Source organism: Pogoniulus pusillus, chromosome Z (assembly GCF_015220805.1).
Source record: "Pogoniulus pusillus isolate bPogPus1 chromosome Z, bPogPus1.pri, whole genome shotgun sequence".
NCBI classification, from domain to species: domain Eukaryota; kingdom Metazoa; phylum Chordata; class Aves; order Piciformes; family Lybiidae; genus Pogoniulus; species Pogoniulus pusillus.
Window position 1 is genome coordinate 75,234,529 of NC_087309.1, and position 23,024 is coordinate 75,257,552.

The following is a 23,024-nucleotide window of genomic DNA, read 5'->3' on the forward strand; positions in this document are numbered from 1 at the left end:
AGCACTGAGCCAAACTAAGAATACTAGTAAAAGGTTTTGCATCATTTTGGTTAAAAGCTAATGTTTAACCTGAAGTCAGTGGTGCAATTCCGAGTTTAGACAAGGCCTCATATGTTTTAATGCAAGATCTACAGAGTTTTGCTATAAGCTACACGTAGTATTCCTTGTATTTCTGAATCTTCAGACACCCCTGGTTCATTCTTGATGCACAAGGGCAGAGTACAGACTAATCATTTCATAGGAAGATTTTAGTCAAAAGGATTTCTATATATTGTCTGCCATTCTTGATTTATCAGAACAAAGGTTTCAGGCATAGGTGAAGGGGGTAAACTGGAAAAGCTTGACACTGAAGTGTAACGGGGTGCATCGCAATGATCACCTTCCGTGGGCAGGAGGCTCACTAAGGATACCCTGCCTTTGACACTGCAAACCACAACCGCAATGCCTTGGCAGGTCCGAACCAGATAGCAATGTCCTTGTTAGCTCATCGTTAATTCTAATGAACAAAACACTGTTGTCTCACTTTCAGTGAGATTTGCTTTACTTTTTGAAAAACACCAAAGACCTTCACAGAAGCAGAGTTAGACAGGAGTAGAGCCCTCGCCTTCCAGACTGTAATTGCTAGTTGTTAGCTAGAATGGCACACTACAAAGTCTGGCATTAAAAAAAAAACAAACGCTTGTTATCCTAATTAGTTAACAGATATATTCCTAATGTACTCTACTACCTAGGCCATGTCCCTAATTATTATCATTTGTGATTCCCAAAAATCTTCTTTAACATTTTGTAGGTTTATTTAATTATATCCACCCCAGGAAAATTTTTTTCTCCACCTCCACCCTGCAGGTACCCTCCCATGCAAACATACACCTGCCCGGGTCTCCAGCTGCAGGGAAGAGCTGAGCCTGTCACTTGTACCAGAGGGCAGCAGAGACACCACTTGTGTGTGCTGTGACCAAGTGAATAACCTGTTCAGCCTGGTGGCAGAGCTGAGAGAGGAAGTGGAAAGGTTAAGGAGTACCAGGGAGTGTGAAAGGGAGATAGATTGTTGGAACCATCAGACAGGAGAGGACCTGAGCAAGGAATGAAAATGTGTCTCTGTTCTGGGTGGCAAGAGAATCACCTCCTTTACCTTCCCAGTTGCCCTTATGTAACAGATATGGGACTCTGGAGCTTGAGGGCCAGGCAAATGAGGCTGTAGATGAAGGTTCATCCAGGGGCTTGGCTGTAGTGAGTCAGCGTGCACCATGAGTTATGACTGCCTCTACAAAGGAAAAAAGGAAGGCAGTTGTGGTAAGCAATTAACTTCTGAGGGACATTGCTGACAAGACCAAGTCTGCTGCATCCCTGGGGCCCAAGTTAGAGTTCTTATGAGGAAACTCCCTGGACTGGTATGGCCCTCTGACTGTTATCTGCTACTGGTTATACATGTTGGCAGTGATGAGGTTGTGGAAGGATGGCCAAAAGCAATCAGAAGGGACTTCAGGGTGCTGACACAACTGGTGGAAGGACCAGGAGCACAGGTAGTGTTTTCCTCATAGAATCAACCAGTGTCAGGAAGGAACACTGAAGGGAACAGGCCAGCACATCTGATTAGCACCAGTCTCTCAGACACATGTTATCAGCGGAATTTTAGTTTCACTGACCATGGGGAGTTCTACATGGCACCAGACCTACTGGCAACAGGTGGAATCCATCTGCCTCAAAGGGAAAAAAGGATCCTTGCTCATGAGTTGGCAAGGAGCTTTAATCTAGGTTTCAAGGGGGAAGAAAATAACCCCAAACTCAGTAGAGGTGAGCCTAGGGGTGGCATGCCAATGCTGGAAGTAGGTAGCCCAGCTCAAGTGCATGTACACGTCTGTGCAGCATGGATGTTCTAGTTTAGATTCCCAGAGTCACAAAAGCCCAACAGAACAAGTATTTTAGAATGCTTCCCCCTCTCCCTTCTAAACGTATGAAATATTTTAGGCAGAAGGGTAAAAGAACACCCAAAAAACAGTCTTGCTCTGATTTGGAAGTTAAAAGGAAAGTGTTAACAATAAATAAAGGGTAAAGGGGAGTTACAAAAGTATAAAGGAAGGAAAACAGATACAGATCTATTTGCAAAACCAGACTGATAGCGATGGATTGCCTGTATGGAGGTAGATTGCACAAGGTAGCTGGTCAGCCACCTGGTTAGCTGGCTGTATGGCTCAGCAGGAGCAGCTGCAGCAGCAAAGGAGAATGTTCCTTGTCAGGCAGAGCAGAGAGAGAGAAACAGGAAATTTGCCTGCTTTTATAGGATTGCAGACAGGAAATGGGAGTGGGCTGACCTTTTGCACATGGAATCAGGTTCTAAACCACCCCCCAGAAGGAGCCAAGGGGGACCTGGCATGAGTTTCCAGACCACATCCCAGTCTCATAGAGGCTCAATTCCTCAATTCGTAACAATAGACAACAAACAAGAGGAGCTGGAGACCATTGTGCAGCAAGATAGCTGTGACTTAGTCACAGTCACAGAAACATGATGGGATGACTCTCGTGAATGGAGTGCTGCAATGGATGGCTCTAAGCTATTCAGAAGATATAGACAAGCAAGAAGGGGCAGTGAGGTGGTGCTGTATGTTAGGGAGTGTTTCATAGAATCATAGAATGGTTTAGATTGGAAGGGACCTCAAAGGTCATCCAGTTCCAATGCTCTGCCATAGGCAGGGACACTTCCCACTAGAACAGGTCACTCAAGGCCTCATCGAAACTGGCCTTGAACACTTCCAGGGAGGGAGCATCCACAACCTCCCTGGGTAACCTGTGCCAGTGTTTCACCACCTTCACTGCAAAGAACTTCCTAACATCTAGTTTAAATTTTCCCTCTGCCAGTTTAAACCTATTACTCCTCATCCTGTTATCTTGTAAATAGTCCCTCCCCAGCCCTCCTGTAGGCCCCTTTCAGATACTGGAAGGCTACTACAAGATCTCCTCAAAGCCTTCTCCTACCCAGGCTGAAAAGCCTCAACTTTTGTAGCCTGTCCTCATAGTAGAGCTGCTCCAGCCCTCTGATCATCTTCATGGCCCTCCTCTGGACTTGCTTCAACAGTTCCTTGTCCTTCTTGTGTTGGGGGCTCCAGAACTGTACACAGTACTCCAGGTGGGGTCTGATGAGAGCAGAGAAAAGGGTGAGAATCCCCTCCCTAGCCCTGCTGGCCACACTTCTCTTGATGCAGCCCAGGACACAGTTGCTGTCTGGGCTGTGCATGCACACTGCCAGCTCAGGTTGAGCTTTTCACCAACCCAGACCCCCAGGTCCTTTTCCTCAGGGCTGCTCTCCAACCTGTATTTGTGCTTGGGATTGTGCCAACCCAGGTACAGGACCTTACTCTTGGCTTTGTTGAATATCATGAGGCTGGTCTGGGTCCACCTCTCCAGCTGGTCCAGGTCCCTCTGGATGGCATCCCTGCCCTCTAGCAAGTCAACCATGCCACACAGCTTGGTGTCATCTGCAGCTTGCTGAGGGTGAACTTGATTCCACTGCCCAAGATGTTTCAGTTGTGTAGAGCTCAACAATTGTGATGATAAAGTTGAGTGATTGTGGGTAAAGATGAAGTGTAAGGCCAACAAGGCAGATATCCCGCTGGGAGTCTGTTATAGACCACTTATCCAGGAGGAAGAGACAGATGAAGGACTCTGCAACTGGCTGGCAGAAGTCTTACAACCACAAGCCAAGTCCTTGTCCTTGTTCTTGTGGGGGACATAAATTTTCAACAGATGTCTGCTGAAAATAAAAGACAGGAGAGAGGAGACAGTCTCAAAGACTCTTGAAATGTGTGAAAGATAACTTCCAACACAGAAGGTAAGTAAGCCTACTAGGGAGGTGCTGTGCTTGACCTGCTGTTTACAAACAGAGAAGAACTGGTAGGAGATATGGTGATTGGAGAGGTCATCTTGGGTTTGGTGACTATGAAAAGATAGAATTATCAGTTCTTGGTGAAGTACACAAAACTACTACCATGGACTTCCACAGGGCAGAGTATGGCCTGTTTAGGACACCAGTTGAGAGAGTCCCTTGGGAGGCAGTCTTCAAGGGCAAAGAGCTCTGGGAAGACTGGACTCCTGAAATAGGCTCATACTTCAGATCAGCTTAGCCCTGATATTTTGGGCTTCAACTACCTGGAAACTTAAGTTCTTCAAGTTTCCCAGGAGAAGACATTTAAGTGCCTCATGACACGGCAATAAGTGCTACCGACATTGTGCTCTCTGCACATCTGCAAGAGATCCTGCTTGCACCTCTGCAAACCTCCATGCCACGAGGAACCATAATCAGGTCAGAGATTGTCTGCCTCTTTTCCAGCACCCTGGGAAGGTCTAGAAGTCTTTCACTGGCTGAGCAGTTCCAACACTGCCACAAAGAAGCCAGGGACTATCTTGAAATTTCTACTCCACTGCAGTGAGTAGAACAGACTTTCCCTAGAGCTCCAAGCTGCCTATTTGTAAATGGGACAAAGCTGTTTTGTGGCTAAACTTTTCCAAAATTTATGTTTCTCCTTGTGAAAACTTTCCTAAAATAGAACTCAAATTTAACTAATTAGTATATGGTTGTGGGTGGGGCTTTCTGGAAATAAAATTAATAAAATAAAATTGTTTTTTAATTCCTGCCTCGTTAATTGCCCTAACTAAATCACTCACGTGGAAGTCTGCACTGGAGTTGGGCTGGTGGTTGGCTGGGTTTTTTGTGCCCAGTATTAAATGGTAAATGGACATTTTGTCTAGAAAAGGATAAACAGAGCAAGGGAGAATGAGAAAAGGTTCCTACCTTGAGAGGTCCTGCCTCAAGAGTTCCCCATCTTGAAAGAGCTCCTAATAGAGTGCCTGACAGGACAGGTTCCTGCTGTGACTGGACCATCCTCGCTTTTGGACGGCTCCTACCTTTTTGCATGTTCTTTCCATTTTACCCTGTCCCTGCTTTTGGACAGTTATCCTCACTTTTGCACCCTTCTGTGCAAACCTGCAGGCTGGCAAGCCCTGGGGTCCTGTGAGAGACAGCTGGCAGTATCTGGACCGGCCACTCTCAGACCGTATCAGCAGCCAACTTCCTGGCTGCTTCCTGGATGCAGGACGCTAGCAGTTTTGGCTTGCCCCTGCTGCTGTGAAGGCAGCATCATCCTACAATCATCCCACTCATGGAAGGAGAGCTTGAGGTACTTCTGAGTTTGGTGGCTCTGCCACTTGCCTTGGGCTTCTGCTGCGTGGACATATGCTACTAGATATTACCTGCAGTGTCAGAAGGCTGTGTCTGCAGAGGAATACAGTAAGAGATCATTGCCAAATGCCTATCTCACTTCTGTAAGACCTGCTGTTCCCTTAATCTTCTGCTCGGCCTGATTCATAGTGGAGTAAAGTTGTGTTTACAGCTTAGCCTTTTCCATTTCCTGACTTCCTAAACATCTACATTTGCCTATAATATCCTTTTTTGAAGAAATTCCTGATCAAACAGAATCTGTAAATAAACCTAAACTAATTTTTGTATATAGTTTGGAGGTGGGGTTCCAGAAAAATAAAATAATTATATTTTTATAATTCCTGACTTGGCCACATTAATTCCCTGCCTCCATGACACACACACAAGAAAAATTTATTAACATTGATTAATTAACAAAGTTGAGAAGATTGGGATGCTAGGCAATCACCTGCAAAGCTAGCAGACCTCCCAAAAATTCCCCATGTGCTATGTACAATTTCTTATCACCAAGCTACAGGCTAAGCACATCTGAATTTGTTTAACAGCTTCTTTGCCTGCAATTAAAGGAGTATTGACAACCCATGCTCTGAGAGAGGTGGTTTTCTCGGCTCTAGGGTGAGTGTCTGGTTTAGTATTATGATGATATGTCAATGAGTAAAGGTAACTCATTAGAAACATAAACTGCAACAGTTTTACATCCTCGTGGTTTGGTGATGAAAGTTTCTTCCAGTAACAAGTAGTAGTTGTTTCATTAGATTTTGATGTCTTTGGTGTCTTCTTACAGCCCTTTAAGTTACTGAGAACTTCAGCACAAGCTTTTGCCTTCTCTTCAAGGCAACAGTAACCAGCAAGGCATGCAATGTTCATATGAAGTGACCAACTTTAGGCTATAAAGCCCCTAATTTGTGGTCCTGTGCTAGTTTGAAGCAAACTAGAATGTTTTGGTAAAAGAACTAGATAACGGGCAGTGAAATGAAAAACAATTGTGTCTCCTTCTCTCAGTCATGCTGAGAACTCTGGGAAGAAGAAGTAAAACATTCTCCATTTTGTCTTTTCATTCTGCCTTTGCCTTCAGACCTAGTCACATCTCATTAACCTTGCTCCTACTAACCTTGCTCCCTAACCTCTTGGCTGCACCTCTCTTCTTCCTGAGAACTGGGGTAAGGTTGAGAGGGCAAGGGGAGGTGTTGGGGTGGTTTGAGAGCCCCTCCTGGGGACTCAGGTTTCTGGGAGGGGAGTTGTGCTTCTGTATTGTTTATCCTTTGTATATTTCTGTGTATAACTGTATATATTGTAAATAGCTGCTTGTATATTTGCTGCTGTAAAATAAATAGCTTCATTTATATTCCCAGAGGCCGTCTGAGTTAGCTGGGGCAATTCCAAAAGTGGGGGTGGGGGGTGAGAGCCCAAACCATCACATTTTTTAATTGGCACCCTACGTGGGGCTAGTTATTTGAGTGACTGGTAATTAACTCTGGGAATTAAGATGAAGATAATAAGGCAGCTATTGTACTTGTTTGGGGCGTTACTCTGGTCTGGTTTTGTTTTCTTGGCATTTAGTTGGATAAAGGCTCAAATTGTTGCTTATTTTATTGATTTAGCTTATAAGAAGGCTAAAGCCAAAGTTTCAAGCATGTTCTGGAGCTGGGGTGATTTTATCCTTGGTTATGTTGGTTTTAATATCTCTGAGAATATTACAAGTAATATTATGGGAGCACTCATCAATAATGTGACAATCAATCAAAATTCTGCTTTATCTACGTCTTTGACGCGAATAATTCAGCCTAATACTGGGATTCCAGATGTTTGTTTAGCAAATTGCTCTTGCAAAACTGTTCTAATTCTCTCAATTTTTAATGTGTGTCTCATGGGATTAATATTCATATTAATTTTGGCATTATTTGTGGAAAATTCAAAACCAGCTTCTGTAAGAACTAGGAAAAATTCTGTGTCTCAAAAGCAGCCTCTTTCACAGCAAAACAAGGGAACACAGTTGTCTGCTTCCCCCTTGCCAGCCTCTCCACCCTCCTCTCCAAAATCTGGGAACATGGCCAACGTTCCTGCCAGTAATATAAACAATAATGATAACAACAACAATCTGCAGAGTTTGGCAGGAGTCCCAGGAGCACAGGCAGGTACCCAAAATCAGAATGTTCCTATCAACAATGATAACACGTCATGGTTGGCAGGCATCCCAGGAGGACAGGCAAATAATCCCACTAATGCTAATAACACTGCTAATGCTGGTAACGCTAGCCCAGTCAGTCCAAATCCTAATGACACCAGCTCAGCCAATTCGAACCCCCAGCCAGCAGACCAGAACCAAAATCCTCCTACTAAAAGTAAGGCAGATTTGAACTCATAAGCTCCAGGTCAGACCCCTAATGATTCAAACCCTTCAAGTCAGACACCCAATAATTCAAACCCTCCAGCAGACACGTCCAAGTCTGTTGCTGTGCAGGCCCTTCTGGCACCTGCTAAGGCAAAAGCTAAGACAAAGTGTGGTTCACAGGAGGATGTAAGAGAGGGGACCTCTGGTGATCAGCAAGAGGAAGAAGAGGAGGTAGTTAGTCTGTGAGACCTCGCAAATGTGCTGAGACACCAATACTCAAATGAGAAGAGCGCTGTGAGGTTGGCTGCCAAGAGAGAGGATGGTTCCAATGAGTTTAAGAGTGCTATGAGAAAGGTTCTGTTAGGCCAGGGACAACCAGATCAACAGGAGGAAGAGGAGGAAGATGACATCCAGGACTCCGATGATCCACTCAGAGAAGTCAGAGAAGTTAGAAAGGAATACTCAAGGGAATCAGGTAAGCCAATCCTAAGCTGGCTAGTGAGATGCCGTGGCATTGGTGCTAATGCTCTGCAGGCAGGAGACAAGTCTGCCAAGCAGCTGGGACCACTCACTAAGGAGAGTGGAGTGGACAAATACCTAGCAAGTCCTCTTGCTAGGGTTAGCTTGTGGACATGCCTTTTGTTGGCTGTGGCTATGAGATATCCCTGAGATGATTTGCCATGGGCTGCCAAGAAGTGGAACACCATTGAGCAGGAAATTAAGCTTCTGAAGGAGTTTGCTGTGAAGGAAGTTTTTTATGGAGATCATGGCACTCATGGTTCCTTTGGGAACAGGTCTCATGAAGAAGCTTATTAAGCTTGCTCCTTCATCCTATGCTAACATCTTGGCCAGTAAGTTTCTAGCAAGGAGTGATAATAGAAGGTCTTTCACTGTTGGTGAATTCACTGACCAGCTCAGGCAAATTGAGAACAGCTTGTCCCATTCTGGTATAATCTGTGCCATACAGACTATGACTACAGAGCTTAAAGATGGTATTAGAGATGGCATTAAAGAGAGCATGAAAGAACTGAAGGAGGATCTTAAAAACATTACCAATCTGGTAAAGGATACCATTCCTGCATCATCTGAATGGGTGCATGTTTCTGCAGTCAGGAACAGACGCCCACCTCCTGCAAGGCAATTCCAGCCCAGGAGGAGACAAATTCCACCTAGACAGCAGCAATCACGTGCGTCACTGTGGATACTTCTGCGTGACACATACGGGGAGAACATGAACAAATGGGATGGTAAACCTACTTCAGCTCTTTCAAAGAGGGTCAAGGATCTGCAGAGTGGCAGAAACAGAGGCAGCAATGCCAGAAAAGTAGCTGTCACCTCTTCAGCTCCTGAGAGCAACTGCAATTGTTCCAACAGTTGCAATTCCTCTCACAACAACACCAATCACTGTGTACACCCCACATGCCATGTTCATCATTAGGGGTGCCCTGCCTCCAGCCAGGAGGAGGAAAGGGATAGTGGAGAGAACCAAATCTATTGGAATGTATTCATTAGGTGGCCTGGCAGTTCAAAAGTTTGGAAATACAGGGCTTTAGTTGACACAGGTGCTCAATGTACTTTATTGCCATCCAATTGCAAAGGGACAGAGTCCATATCTATTTTTGGAATCACTGGTGGATCTCAAGAGTTAATTTAAGTTGCAGGCTGAGATCAGTTTAACTGGTAAAGAGTGGAAGACACATACTATTGTAACTGGTCCTGATGCGCCTTGCATTCTGGGAATTGACTTTTTGAGACAAGGTTGTTTCAAAGATCCTAAGGGTCACAAATGGGCTTTTGGTATAGCATCTGTAGAGATTGAGGATGGTAAATTGAAATTGTCTATTAGACCTGAACTTTCAGATGAATCTGCAGTTGTGGGACATCATGACATAGAGGATCTGGAAGTGCCAATTGCAACTCAAACTGTTCATCACAGGCAGTACAGAACTAACCGTGACTCTTTGTTGCCCATTCATCAGCTGATTCATCCACTGGAGGATCAGGCTGTCATCGAGAAAGCTCATTCACCTTTCAACAGTCCCATCTGGCCTGTGCGTAAAGCTAATGGTGACTGGAGACTCACAGTTGATTTTCATGCCCTCAACGAGGTGACGCCACCCATGAGCGCAGCTGTGCCGGACATGCAGGAACTCCAGTATGAGCTGGAGTCGAAGGAAGCTAAATGGTATGCAACCATAGACATTGCTAATGCTTTCTTCTCTATTCCCATAGCAAAGGAGTGCAGGCCTCAGTTTGCATTCACCTGGAGAGGAATCCAGTACCAGTTCAACTGTTTGCCTCAGGGGTGGAAACACAGCTCAACCATCTGTCACTCAGTCATCCACAATGCACTGGAGAAAGGTAAAGCTCCAGAGCACATCCAGTACATCGACGACATCATTGTGTGGGGCCAAACTGCTGAGGAAGTCTTCGAGAAAGGTAACAAAATCATTGACATTCTGTTGCAAGCAGGTTTTGCCATTAAGAGAGACAAGGTCAAAGGACCTGCCAAAGAAATTCAGTTTCTGGGAGTGCGGTGGCAGGATGGTCGCCGTTACATTCCTCAGGATGTGATCAACAAAGTCTCCACCATGGCAGTTCCCACCAGTAAGAAGGACACACTTTCTTTCCTTGGTGTGGTGGGATTTTGGAGACTACACATTCCTGGTTTCAGTCAGATTGTCAAACCTCTGCATGATGTGACTCATAAGAGAAACAATTTCGAGTGGGGACTTGAACAACAAGCAGCCTTTGATCAGATCAAACGAGAAATAGTCCATGCAGTGGGCTTGGGACCTGTGAGATCTGGTCTGGACATTAAGAACATTCTGTACACGGCTGCCAGTGACAATGGTCCAACTTGGAGTCTTTGGCAGAGAGCTCCAAATGAGACACGTGGTCGTCCTCTTGGTTTCTGGGGACGCTGCTACAGAGGTTCAGAGACAAATTACACCGCAACAGAGAAAGAGATTCTAGCAGCCTATGAAGGAGTGAAAGCAGCTTCTGAGGTGATTGGAACTGAGTCACAATTGCTTTTAGCTCCTAGACTGCCAGTTCTAAACTGGATGTTCAAGGGCAAAGGTTCATCACCACATCATGCCACAGATGCAACCTGGTCTAAATGGATGGCTTTGATAACCCAACGAGCACGAATGGGTAATCTTGATCGACCTGGTCTGGTGGAGGTGATCACCAACTGGCCGGAAGGCACAGACTGTCCCAAACCTCCAGAGGAGAAAATAACTCGTGCTGAGGAAGCTGCTCCCTATGGTGATCTCTCTGATCAGGAAAAGAACTATGCTTTGTTCACAGATGGTTCCTGTCGTCTTGTTGGGAACAAGCGAATATGGAAGTCAGCGGTTTGGAGTCCAACAGGAGAGTTACCGAAACGAAAGATGGCGAAGGAGAATCCAGTCAGTTCGCTGAGGTAAAAGCTGTCCAACTTGCTCTTGATGTGGCTGAACGTGAGAATTGGCCTATCCTTTACCTCTACACCGACTCACGGATGGTAGCCAATGCTCTGTGGGGTTGGCTGAAGGACTGGAAGAAGAATGGTTGGCAGAGGAAGGGAAAGCCTATTTGGTGTGCTGATCTATGGCAGGACATTGATGCACGGCTGGAGAGAACTCCAGTGAAGGTGCGGCACATAGACGCACACATGCCTAAGAGCAGAGCTACTGAGGAACATAAACATAACCGGAAGGCAGATCAAGCTGGTAAGATTGCTCAAGTTGATACCAACTCTGATCTTGACATCGACCTTGATTGGAAACACCGAGGTGAGCTGTTCTTAGCTCGGTGGGCCCATGATTCATCTGGACATCAAGGCAGAGATGGAACATACCGATGGGCTCGCGATAGGTCAATTGACTTGTCCATGGATGCTATCACCCAAGTCATCTATGACTGTGACATTTGTGCTGCTATTAAGCAGGCTAAGCGAATCAAGCCCTTATGGTATGGTGAGAGATGGTCAAAGTACAGGTATGGTGAAGCCTGGCAGATTGACTACATCACTTTACCTCGATCTCATTCTGGCAAGCAGTATGTGCTGACGATGGTAGAGGCCAGCACCGGGTGGCTGGAAACCTATCCAGTTCCACATGCAACTGCACACAACACCGTTCTTGGCTTGGAGAGACAAATCTTGTGGAGACATAGAACTCCAGAGAGAATCAAGTCAGACAATGGTACTCATTTCAAGAACAATCTTGTGAAAAATTGGGCCAAAGAGCATGGTATTGAATGGATCTATCACATACCCTACTATGCACCAGCTTCAGGGAAGATTGAACGCTACAATGGTTTGCTGAAAACCACCCTAAAAGCCATGGGGGGTGGAACTCTGAAAAACTGGGACAAACATTTAGCACAAGCTACCTGGTTGGTAAATAGTAGAGGTTCAGTAAACAGAGCAGGACCTGCACAATCAGATTTGATCCGAACAGTAGACGGTGATAAAGTTCCTGTTGTACATGAAAGGAATCTGTTAGGGAAAACTGTTTGGGTATTTTCTCCTTCGGGCAAAGGGAAACCTGTCCAAGGGGTGGTTTCTGCTGAAGGTCCTGGTCATACATACTGGGTAATGCAGGAGAATGGTGAAATCCAGTGTATTTCACAGAGAAATCTAACCTTAGCTGAGAGAGTTTAAATTCAGAGTGTATAATACAAGTTGTTAGGAGTTTTCTGTTCTCGGTAACATCGGCGTCCAACACTGGAAGAATCTACGAGAGAAATCTACAGTACGTGAGCACGAACCCAATGTCACCTGGGAGTCCCTGTTATGAGCTTTTGAATCACCTACATCTGATTGAAGTGTGAACTGAACTTGTATATATTGTTTTAGTGTAAATATTGGTTTAGATTAGATTGGATAATTCTCAGCGATACTTTGAGCAAAGTAGACAAAGGGTGGATTGTGCTAGTTAGAAGCAAGCTAGAATGTTTTGGTAAAAGAACTAGATAATGGGCAGTGAAATGAAAAACAATTGTGTCTCCTCTCACAGTCACGCTGAGAACTCTGGGAAGAAGAAGTAAAACATTCTCCATTTTGTCTTTTCATTCTGCCTTTGCCTTCAGACCTAGTCACATCTCATTAACCTTGCTCCCACTAACCTTGCTCCCTAACCTCTTGGCTGCACCTCTCTTCTTCCTGAGAACTGGGGTAAGGTTGAGAGGGCAAGGGGAGGTGTTGAGGTGGTTTGAGAGCCCCTCCTGGGGACTCAGGTTTCTGGGAGGGGAGTTGTGCTTCTGTATTGTTTATCCTTTGTATATTTCTGTGTATAACTGTATATATTGTAAATAGCTGCTTGTATATTTGCTGCTGTAAAATAAATAGCTTCATTTATATTCCCAGAGGCCGTCTGAGTTAGCTGGGGCAATTCCAAAAGTGTGGGGGGGCAGGTAAGAGCCCAAACCATCACAGGTCCTCATTAGAACACCAATGCAGAATACTCAGCCCTAAATTAAAATGTTACTATAACCTAGGCATTTACTTGGTTTCGCTTTTGTAACAGTAGTGCGTGACTCTCCTGAGAAGCAGGGAGGAACACGCTGGTGAACCTCACCCAATTTCTGAGAGGTTTGCTGCTTACCAGATGCTCACGTCAGGGATATTTACCTAGAGATTACCAAAACTTGCATATCCAAGTATTATCCACTCCTGCTGTTTCATGTGGGTACCACAGATAGAGCTGAGCACACTCTGGGGACTATCAAGGACTAGAGAGTTCTGAGAGCAGTGGTGAAGGGCTCTGGAATGCAAGTAATGTTTTCATCAATCCTCCTGGTCAAAGGGAAAGGGATTGAAAGGGTCAATCAAATCAACAGAAGGCTACAGGAGTCAACCCCACCAGTACCATGTTGAGGCCAGTGCCAGAAACAGATTGGAGAGCCTGGAGGAGAGCTGCAGGGCAGAATAAGAGCACTTAAAATACAGCAGAAAGGAATTCTGTCCAGTAAGTCAGGTGACCAATGAGAAAGAGTAGCCCAAGAAAACTGGTTAATATTCAAGGATTACCTTCTCCAAGCCCAGGAGCAACATGTCCCAGCAAAGAAAAAGGCAGGCAAAAAGCCCAGGTGTCCTGCAGGGGTGGGAAAAGTGCACTCTTGGATGCTCCTCAGCACATGAAGGAGGCCTGCAGAGGCTGAAAGCAAGGACAGTGCAGAACAGATTCAAGAGCACCTGAAAAAATCTGAATGTGCACAAGTCCATGGGACCTGACCTGCTTCAGCCACAGGTCTTGTGGGAACAAACAGACTAAGTTGCCTAACTGCTTTTCATCACCTTTGATGTCTTTGCCATAGGGTGAAGGACTTCGTGATTGAAAGGGGAAAACATATCTTTGTGTTTCAAAGTGGGGAAAGAAGGAAGACCTGGGGAACTACAGGCCAGTCAGTATGACCTCTGTGCCCTGCAAGCTCATGGATCAGAATCTCCTGGAAGCTCTGCTAAGGCACATGAAAAAAAAAACAAACCACAGAGGTGAATGGTGGCAGCCAACATGGCTTGACCAAGGCAAAATTGTGACTGACAAATCTGGTGGCCTCCAGTCAGGCACTAACAGCATGGATGGACAAAGAGAATGTAACTCGTGTCAGCTACCTGGACTTGGGCAAAGCGTCCCCTGTGACATCCTGGTCTCAAAACTGGAAAAGACAGGGATTTGATGGGTAGACCATTTGGTGGATAAGGAATTGGCTTGAGAATTGCACTCAGAGAAATTGCCAGTGGCTTGACATCTTGAGTGGAGGCAATTGGTTAGTGCTGCTGCTCAGGAGTTGGCACCAGGACTGCTGCTGTTTAACATCTTTGTGACATGGAGAGTGAGATTGAGTGCATGCTCAGAAAATTTGCTGATACCACCAATCTGTGTGGTGCTGTCAATGTGCTATGGGGAAAAGGGATATCATCCAGAGAGACCTTAACAAGCTTCAGAGGCAGGGCAATACCAACATCACAAAGTTAAGCAAAGACAAGTGTAAGGTCCTGTCCCTGGGCTGGGTAGAGAATGGATAGAGAGCAGTCCTGAGGAGAAAGACTTGGATGTGCTGGTTGATGAGAAGCTCAAAATGAGCCAATAGCGTCTTCTTGCAGCCCACAAAGCCAATCAAATCCTGTCCTCCATGAAAAGAAGTATGGTTAGCAAATGAAGAGAGATTCCTTCCCTTCTACTCTCCTGAGATGACCCTATCTTAAGTACTGTGTCCAGACCTGAAGCCTCCAGCAGAAGAGGACATGGAACTGTTCGAGTCCAGAGGAGGGCCACAAATATGGCCAGAAAGCTAGATCATGTCTCTTGTGCAGGCAAGCTGAGAGATGCTGGTTTTCACCCTAGAGAGAAGGCCCCTTATAGCAGCCTTCCAGTATTTGAAGAGGGCCTATAGCATAATTGGAGAAGGACTTTTTACACAGATAGGAAGTGACAGGATAAGGGGTAATGGCTTCAACCTGAAACAAGGTAGATTTAGATAAGACATTAGGAAGACATACTTCACCGTGGGGGTGATGAGCCAATGGAACAGGTTACCCAGAGAATTTGGGGGAGGCTTCAACTCTGAAAGTGCCCAAAGTTAGGCTGGATGAGGCTTTGAGAAGGAGGTGTTCCTTCCACAACAGGGGGTTGGAGCTAGATGATCTCTGAAGTCTTTTACAATCCAAATCATTCTGTGACTCTGTTTTTCAGAAGTCACTGTTTACTGTAAGAGATTTACAGGTTCATAGTACCTTTCCTGGTAAAGCCCCCTTCCTTACTTTCCTTTCTTGCCTTCCCATGAATTCCCCTCTATGCACATACTTTGCGTTGGAAATTGCTTAGTGCTACAAGTCTGTTTAAAAAAAAGGCTCAGTTATGTCTGCTGTATTTAGACCTACAGGTATCTTGCTTGGTCTCCCCTTTGGTCTCGTCTCTGGTTCCTTCCCTCCAACTTAGGCATTCTCTGATCATTTCCCAGATAACTGACGCAAATTCATAATGTCTTTATTGTCTGTCAGCTCCTACTCATACTTCTGCAATATTCTACTTCAACAATTATTCCAGAATAAGCAAAATACCAGGACTTGTACTATGGTCCACCAAAGAATTCTATATTTTTATAGTCATATTGCACTCACTGAGAGTTAACATGAGGCAAAAGAAATATCTGAGCTTTGTCTTGGCAGAAGTGGAAATGCTTGTTGAAAGGAAAGCTCTGAGGAATGACATAGGGCACTTTTCAAAGCTAACAAGTAGGAAAGCTCTTCTTACATGGTAGCTGGCACATGTCAACCTCCATACTTTGCAGCTGAAACATATCTATTAGGTATGACAGGATACAGATCAGGGAACCATAGAATCACAGAATGACTTGGATCAGAAAGGACCTTTCAAAGATCATCTAAGTCCACATGCCCCTGCTACGGGGGCTCAGACGCCGGACCAACTTGACCTCAAATCATTTTAGGAGTATAGGCATCTACCACCTCTCTGGGCAACCTGGGCCAGTGTTTTGCTTCACTATCTCTGTAAAAAGTTTCTCTGTTATGTAAAATCTAAATCTGCCCTTCGGTTTAAACACATTGCCCCTTGTCCTACCACTAGAGACCCTGATAAAAAGTATCTTTCTTTCTTGTATGCTCCTTTTGTGTACTGAAAGGCCACAAAAAGTTCTCCCTAGGTCTCTTCCTGGCTGAACAACCCCAACTCTCAGACTTTCTTCACAGTTGTATCACTGACCATTTCCCACACTCTCATCTGGACCTCTCTAACAGGACTGTGTATTCTCTCTAGTGAGGACTCACAGCTGGATACAGTACTCCAGGTTGGGTCTCAGAGTGGAGGAGAACAGCAGAACCACCTCCCTTGACCTGCTGGCCATGCCTCTTTAGATGCAGTTCAGGACATAGCTGGCCTTCTGGGCTGCAAATGCACATGTCCAGCTTTTCATCCACCAATACTTCTCTGTGGGGTTGTCCTCAATCCCATCATCCTCTAGTCCATACTGATACTGAGGATTGCTCCAACTCAGCTGCAGGACCTTGCATTTGGCCTTGTTGAACCTCATGTCCTACACAATGAAAGGAAATTAATGACTGTGGACTTCTGTTTTTAAAAGACAAGATTCTCAATTCAGCAGCAGAAAGAAAGCCTTTGCATCTGCTATTGCATTGTCAGTTTTGGCTTGGTGAAACTTGTACCACTTGTGTGCCAATAAATTCAGATCCTGATACGTCATTAAATGAAATCCGCCTTACTGAGAAATGCTATAAAAACAAGAGCTCAAATACAGAAATTCCAAAGTAAAACTTTATTAAATGATGAAAAACCAACAACATTGCAGTTAAGCTTCATCTCTGCTGAAATAGTAGTTTTCTAATTTTTCTGTAGCAGAAAGTGCAACAAATCAATTACTTGGACTAAAACAAACTAATAATTGTTAATTTCTCTTAATAAAAATGTATAGTTCAGCAGTTGTGCAACAAGTCATACAAAGTTCTGAAAAAAAAAATCCCCCTTTGAATCTGGTGGCAGAGGAGATCACCTGCACTGGTCACATTTTAAGTGCCTTTTCTCTTTTTTACCACTCTGTAAGAAACAAATAAAACAAATGTTTAGTTAATACACTAGACATGACACTTTAATACCCAAAACAACTCCAGATATAAAGTAGTATGAATTTACAAGAAAAAGATTCAGAAGTTAAGTTGAATACTTAAATTATATAACTGTTAAGGGACATGGATTCACCTAAACATGAAACAGATCAAGGCACTTACAGGATACATAATTGAAATATCAACATCTAGAGATTTTATTTTGGTTTTGTCTGCTGCTTTGTTTTTAACCCACAGATATTGATTACTTTATTTTATATAGGTAGTAGGTTAGGAACTTCCCTCCTAGTATTAAAATTACCAGACTAGCTCAGATGGCTTGGAAGTAAGATGAAGCTGTAATTACAGCAAAGTAAAATTTACAAGCATATGTACACAATATATTTACAGTATTTACAATTATATACACCTTAGAAAGAATACAGAAATCCAAACTCCTTCCTGGACAAAGAAACTGCCCAGAAAGGCTCAAAGCTCCCCTCTCTTTCTCCATCTACTTTCCCAGACAGACAAAACAACCAGCAAAGCTTACATTGCTTCTGTTAGTCAAGATTAGTAGAAAATACATTAGAGCAAAGTGAAGAGGAAGCAAATAGATCCAATGTCCCAGAGTGAGACAGATTATTTACATTTTGACTTCTTATCCCTCTCAGCAGACCAATGAATGATAAGACTTCACAATTATTTTGTTTTCACAACCCATGATCTAGTTTCTCTCATTAAAATATTCCATTTAGCCTTAAACCAGCATGATACATAAAAAAAAATGTGCCTTGCATTGGCAAAGACAATGCTACAAAAACCCAGGAATATAAAAAGAGTTGTCCTGGTCATTTCACAGTGTTTCAGGAGAGTATAATAAAAGCAGAAACAACAATCCTTGCAAAGCAGATTAGAAAGTTTTCCTCTAACAAAATTCCAGGACACAAACAAAGTTTTGCTTTTTTTTTTTTTTTAATAAAACCACAAACAGCCAAAAAAAATGTTCAGGATGATGAATTAAGCAAGAAATACAGTAAAATGTGAAAAGATAAATGCATATTGGACTGGAAGGGTGGCAGGGGAAAAAAAGGCAACAATAAGTGATTTCGCAGTAACTCCTATGCATATAGCAAAGACCACTATTTTAGTAATTTTTTTGGTGTTGTTTTATAAATTATTTTATAATAATTTATTATTATAAAATAATAATAATGTTTATTAATCAGAATATAAACTTAGCTTGTTCAAAAATTTCTCTTTGCAGAAAAAACAATTTATTAGCGAAAGCATGGCTGGGAGGGGAAACAAAGACAGAAGTTTTAAGTCAGAAAAGTGATGCAAATGGCTGAATTTCACAAGAGATTTTTAGTTTCAACTAGCTCAGCTTGTCTGTTAGGGAATGAACAATCATAAACATTTGTGTGTGTGTATATATATAAGCATATACACACATAAATGTGTATCAGAGAATCAGAGAACATCCGGTTACATGAAACCTCAAAGGTCATCCAGTCCAACCCTCCCACCCCGCACTGAACAGTCAATACTAAGCCATGTCCCTAAACCCCAGGTCCACACACTGCTTAACACCTCCAGCAACGGTGGCCCCACCACTGCCCTGGCCAGACCATTTCAGTGTTTGAGAACCCTCTCTGTGAAGAATAATTTCCAAACATTCACTCTGAACCTCTCATGGTGCAGCTTGGAATCATTTCCTCTAGTCCTATTGCTTGACACCAAGGAGATGAGGCTGGACCCTCCTAATCTCAACCTCCCATCAGATAGTTGTAGATAGTGATGAGGTCTCACCCCAGCCTCCTCTTCTCCTCAGCTCCCTCAGATTCTCCTCATTGGTGATATGTTCCAGGTCCTTCACTGGCCTCATTGCCCTTCTTGGGACAAGCTTCAGCACCTCAACGTCCTTCCTGTAGTGAGGTGCCCAGAACTGAACACAATACTGGAGTTGTGGCCTCACAAGTGCCAAGTACAGGGAGGGACAATCATCCCCCTGTTCCTGCTGGCCACACTATTTCTAATGCAAGCCAGCACACCACTGGCTTTCTTAGCCACCTGAGCACACTGCTGGCTCATATTTAATCAAGTGTCAAACAGGATGCCCAGGTCCCTCTCTGAGTCACAGCTTTCCAACCACACATCCCCAAGTCTGTACCATGGGCTTATCATGGGCTGGTTGTGATCCAAGTGAAGGACCTGGCATTTGGCCTTGCTTAATTTTATACCGTTAGCCTTACCCTACCAGCCTAATCTGTCCACATCCCACTGGAAGTCTTCCCTAACCTCTAGCAGACTGACACAGATACCTAGCTTGGTGCTATCTGCTGATTTTCTGAGAGTGCACTAAATCCCCTCATTTAGATCACTGACAAAGATATTAAAGAGGACAGGGCCCAGTACTGAGCCCTAGGGGCCATCACTGGTGACTGGGCATCAGCCAGGTTTAGCTCCATTCACCACCACTCTTTGGGCCCTGCCATCCAGCCAGCTTTTTAGCCGGTGCAGAGTGCACTTATCCAAGTCTTGTGCCATGAGTTGCTGAAGGAGAATACTGTGGGAGACAGTGTCAAAGGTTTCACTGGTGTCCAGGCAGACAATGTCCTTCCCTCATCCACTAGGCTGGTCACCTTATTGTAGAAGGAGGTCAGGTTAGTCAGGCAGGACCTGCCTTTCATAAACCCATTTTGACTGGCCCTGATCTCCTGGCTGTATGTGCAGTGTGATGGCACTAAAGATGACCTGCTCCACAACCTTTCCTGGTATTGAGGTCAAACTGACAGGCCTGCAGTTCTTTGGATTATCCTTCCAGCCCTTTAGGTAGATGGGTGTCACATTTGCCAGCCTCCACTCAACTGGGACCTCCCTGGTTAGCCAAAATGGTTGGCTAATAATGGTGAATGCCCTGGTGAACACATCTGCCAGCTCATCAAGTACCCTTGGTGAATCCCATCCAGTCCCACAGACTTGTGCACATCTAAGTGGCACAATAGACTATTGATAGCTTCCTCCTGGATTGGGGGAGCTGCTTTCTGCTCCTCATTCCTGTCTTCCAGTTCCAAGGGCTGAGCCCCCAAGAAACAACTGGTGTCACTGACAAATACTGAGGCAAAGTAGCCATTCAGCAGCTCAGCCTCTTCCTTGTCTTTGGCCCCCAGGTTCCCTCCTACATCCAGCAGTGGGTGGACATTCTCCCTAACTTCTTTTACTGTTATCTCACTTAGTAAAATTAACTTCTCTATCTTTAATGACACTGGACAGATCTGAGTTTTAGTTGAACCTTTAGTTGGCCTTTCTGATTTTCTCCCTACATATCCTTGCAAGAGCCTTGCACTCTTCCTGAGTTGCCTGTCCCTTCCTCCATAGCCAGTAGGTTTTCCTTTTCTTCCTGAGTTCTGCCCAAAGCTCTCTACTTAGCTAGGCTGGTTTTCTGCCCCACCAGCTCATTTTCTGATGAACGGGAACTGCATGGTTCCTATGGCTTGAAGATTTCCCTCTTGGGGAATATCCAGCCTTCCTGGACTCCCTTGTCCTTCAGAACTACTTCCCAGGGAATGCCACCAACCAGTCTCCTAAATAAGACAGTCTGCCCTCCAGAAGTCCAAGGATGTAGTTCTGTTGAATCCCTTCCTAACTTCACTAAGAGTTGACATCTCCACCATCTCCTGGCCACTTTGTCCAAGATGTCCCACAAACCTTTACACATCCTACTAGTCCTTCTCTGTTTACAAACAGCAGGTCTAGTAGAGAGCCATCCCTTGTTGGCTCATTCATAACCTGCGCCATCTTCCATGCACTCCAAAAACTTCCGGGACTGCTTCCTGTCTTGTGTGTTCAATTTGTCAGATACCTGCTGGAAATACAAGTCCCCCACAAGAGCAAGAACCAGTAATTGAGACCTTCTCCAGGCACCTGTGAAGCACTTCATCAAGCTCCTTATCCTTGTTGGGTGGTCTACAGCAGACCCCCATCATGATATCTACCTTGTTGGCCTTTCTTCTGATTCTCACCCACAAGCATTCAACCCTATCATCAGTGTTATCATCATGCACAAGACAGTCAGGGTCCTCCCTGACATAGAGGGCCTCCCCAACACCTCTTCTTCTAGGCCTATCCCTTTTGAAGAGCCTGTAGCCATCCAACACAGCACTCCAGATATGGGATTCATCCCACCACGTCTCTGCAAGACAATTTTAAGAAGGAACTTCCTCACTTAGAGTAAATAACAGAGAGAAAAAGGCAAGAGATCACATATAGAACTTGGTGTAATATAGCCAAAGAATTTGATGCACTCAGAAAATATTTGGTTTTTTTCAGAAAGAGTAATTCTGACTTAATGAGCCAGTTTTCACAAAATTACAGTATTCCAACACAATGTGTTGCAACTTGAAATAGCATTGCTTGCCAAAGACTACACAGCTACCATAAAAGTTTCCATTCCATACTTAACATTCTCTCCATGTAACCTATGCAGAAGTTCGCAGTCAAAACAAACTAAATCCCATAAAACCCAACCAAAATTCCCCTCAAATGTGCATGACTTGACACGAGTACAAACTCTTACTTGCAAATTCTCTAAAAACACTTCAAAACCCCAGAATGTTAAGCAGTGAACTATTTATGCAAAAGTTAATGCAGTTCATGTTAGTGGATTTCAGTTAGCAGCCAAGTTTGACAGAACAGAATATGCACAGTCAGCAAAGTACTGATCTTATAACTTGTTTCAACACAACCTGTTGCGAATCTCCTACAAAGACTGATCTGGAGGCAGAACTGGGATATAGGAAAAAAGAGTGCCAAAAGGTCTACTATTAGTCCAGTTGTAAGGTTAAATAATACAGTGAAACCAACTTGTTGCTTTAAGTATGTTCTAAAGCACAAGACAGACAGTAGACTTCAAGTTTGCGAAACTGTGCTTTCATCTCGCTACTACTCCTTGGGTTTTTGTTTGGTTTTGTTTTTTTTTTTTCCCCTCTTTTTCCCTACAATATGAACCACTAATCTTTTTCAGATGGAAAAATTAGAGCTAATAGGTCAGTTCAGAGCATATTACCTCATGGTAATCTGAGCTACATCACAAACAGGTAAACTTAGCAACACGGAAAATAAATACCTGATATTTTGTTAACTCTGCCTGCAGTTGTTTCACTTTGGATCTTTCTTGCTCTAATGCTGCATGAAGTATAGTTACCTAAAACCATACAGAATATGAACGTGTAAAATTTCCTTAATGTTTGTGAGCTCATCAGGTCAGTGTTGTTTCTCTGTTACTATTGTGTTGGACAAACATGTAACACATGTCATGTTCAAGAATGACTACCACTATCGTTGAGCACGAACTGAAAGTACAAGTAAAATATTGTCATGACTTTTATTTCCCAAGCAAGAATTACTCATTTATGTGCCTTATAATACAGAAAAATTGTAACATTAGAAACTCTTCCACCTTTCAGTTTATTGCAGAAAATCCTTAACCAATGCACTATTATGCAATGCAGATAAACTCATTACATCATCCTCAAAAAGCGGTACTGTGTGACATGCAAAATGCTTTAACAAGTCAAGGGCTTAGAACTAACAGCTGCTGCAGACCAGAAACTATGCATGGAAGGCTTTCATGTTCTCTACTATAGTGATTCACCTACTGACATGTCTAAAGTTATTCACAGCTTACTTGGTTTGGTAAACTTGAGAATATACATAAAAGAAAACAAACAAGCAAAAAAAGCCACCCAGCAAAAACTTATCTTCTGAAGCATCTTTCTGAGCTTTCTAGCTTAGGTTACCAGAAAATGATATTTCTAAGGTGCTGTTCAGGGCAAAAATCATTTCAGGCATGCTAAGGTCTGCTCTCTTTTCAAGAACAGCTTTAAGTGAGTCATATTGGAGGTTTA

At 43.9% G+C, this 23,024-nt stretch overlaps 1 protein-coding gene across 5 annotated transcripts in view; it reads right to left on the reverse strand.

Moving 5' to 3' along the window:
• Positions 1-16,810: 16,810 nt before the first annotated feature.
• The window catches only part of GKAP1 (G kinase anchoring protein 1), a 32,212-nt gene continuing 25,998 nt past the window's right edge, over positions 16,811-23,024 (reverse strand). For 4 of the 5 annotated variants that reach the window (XM_064139974.1, XM_064139973.1, XM_064139971.1 and 1 more), the window contains 2 exons: positions 22,244-22,321; positions 16,811-17,107 (listed from right to left, as the gene is read on the reverse strand). In XM_064139974.1, the coding sequence (XP_063996044.1) occupies positions 17,060-17,107; positions 22,244-22,321 (126 nt within the window). In that variant the 3' untranslated portion in view covers positions 16,811-17,059. The remainder of the gene's footprint in view (positions 17,108-22,243; positions 22,322-23,024) is intronic. The other variant, XM_064139975.1, reaches the window with a different exon arrangement.